General features: G+C 61.3%; 1 protein-coding gene across 1 annotated transcript; it reads right to left on the bottom strand.

Moving 5' to 3' along the window:
• Positions 1–239: 239 nt before the first annotated feature.
• LOC111532102 (beta/gamma crystallin domain-containing protein 2-like) lies at positions 240–1,502 on the bottom strand (the record flags this gene model as incomplete). The annotated part of the gene is made up of 1 exon (XM_023199351.1): positions 240–1,502. A coding segment is annotated over one exon (1,263 nt), but the record flags the coding sequence as incomplete, so codon positions are not given.
• Positions 1,503–1,533: the final 31 nt, after the last annotated feature.

Consider the following 1,533-nt stretch of genomic DNA (forward strand, 5'->3'; position numbering starts at 1 on the left):
AAAGATCCCACATCCTCCCTATTGACCCCCACCCCCAAGGAGCTGGTGCATAGAGGATGCTCACACTTGTTCCCAACCCCCAGAGGACTCATCACCCCGTCCCAGGAGCTCGGTGCTCATCACCCGCCTTCCTCAGCTCCCAGGATCTTGGAGCCCCCATGCCCTTTGGAATCCACAGTACAAACCTCCCACGGTAGGGATAGGGAGATTGAGGATCAGAGAGATGTGGCTTGCACAGGTCAACTGAACCAGACTTCAGACAGAAGGCTCTGCCCCCAGACTCTGACTCCCAGCACCACTCTCTTCACACCACCCAAGGCCTCACTTACCCACCCCTCTAGGGGCAGGGCACAGGCAAGCTTCTCCGTCAGGGATGGTCTTTCACTGCAAAGCAGGGGCAACTGTCCTGGCACCTTCCTGAGCTCCGGTGCCGCATGGGGCAGCAGGACAGATAGTTTTGTGCCCAGCGGTTCCGGGGTGGAGGCCTCCTTGGTGGCAGGCACCAGACTGCCGAAAAGAAGGCTGCCTCCAAGACGGGAAGTGGGTCTGCTGCCTCCCTGCAATTCCAACCCCAGCTCTAAGTGGGGGCCCTTGGTTCCTGCTACATGCTTCTTCATCATCTCTAGAGGAGAGCAGGAGACCTGGGTGGGCCTGGCAGGGTGGAGGTCCCAGGAGGGGTTGGGCCCAGCTTTCTCCTGCCTGCGCTGAAGCTTCTCGTCCTCACTTAGATAGGGGTTCTCTGGTTCCTCCTCCTCCTCCTCTTTCTCTTCCAGTGAAGGCACCTCCTGGGGGCCGGGGCCCAGCACCCATGGCCCCGGCTGGTCCTCCTCAATGGCAGGCAGTGTGGCATACATGGACAGGTAGGAGGAGCGAGGGGCTCGTGGCAGCCGGTGAGTGCGGAGGATCTCAGGGGGCTCCATGCTCCGCAGGGTATCCAGGAATATCTCCAGGTCAGTGGCCAGGGCCACCTCATCTTCCTCCCTGAATGTCTCTGGGCACGTCTTGCCCTCGGTGGGGTCAGAGACAAGCTGGGACTCCGTGCTGGCCTCTGCTCCTGTTGGCACTGGGGCAGGGGTGCCTCCTGGGCTGGGGGACACCCTGTCCACTGAGGAAGATGGGGCAGGGAGAATAGCAGGGTCCTGCACAACCTCTTTCTGGGTGAGAGATGAGATGGGGCTCCCTTCAGAGTCCTGGACCCCCTTGTCCTGTTTGGGGAGTGAGGAGGCAGGAGCAGCTGGGTCTTGAACAGTCTCTTCCTTAGTGAGGGGTGGAGCAAGGCTGCCTGCAATACCCTGGACAGCCTCTTTTTGGATGCTAGGGCTGCCTTCTGGGCCCTGGACAACCTCAGTTGACTTGGGGGATGAGGCAGCAGGAGCACCGGACCCCTGCACCACCTCTTTCTGGGCAGGAGATAAGGCAGCAGGAGCACCAGGGCCCTTCACGACCTCTTTCCCAGTGGGGGACGAGGCAGCAGGAGCACTGGACCCCTGCACCACCTCCTGGGCAGGAGATGAGGCAGCAGGAGCACCGGGG

This window comes from Piliocolobus tephrosceles, unplaced genomic scaffold (genome assembly GCF_002776525.5).
Source record: "Piliocolobus tephrosceles isolate RC106 unplaced genomic scaffold, ASM277652v3 unscaffolded_33873, whole genome shotgun sequence".
NCBI classification, from domain to species: domain Eukaryota; kingdom Metazoa; phylum Chordata; class Mammalia; order Primates; family Cercopithecidae; genus Piliocolobus; species Piliocolobus tephrosceles.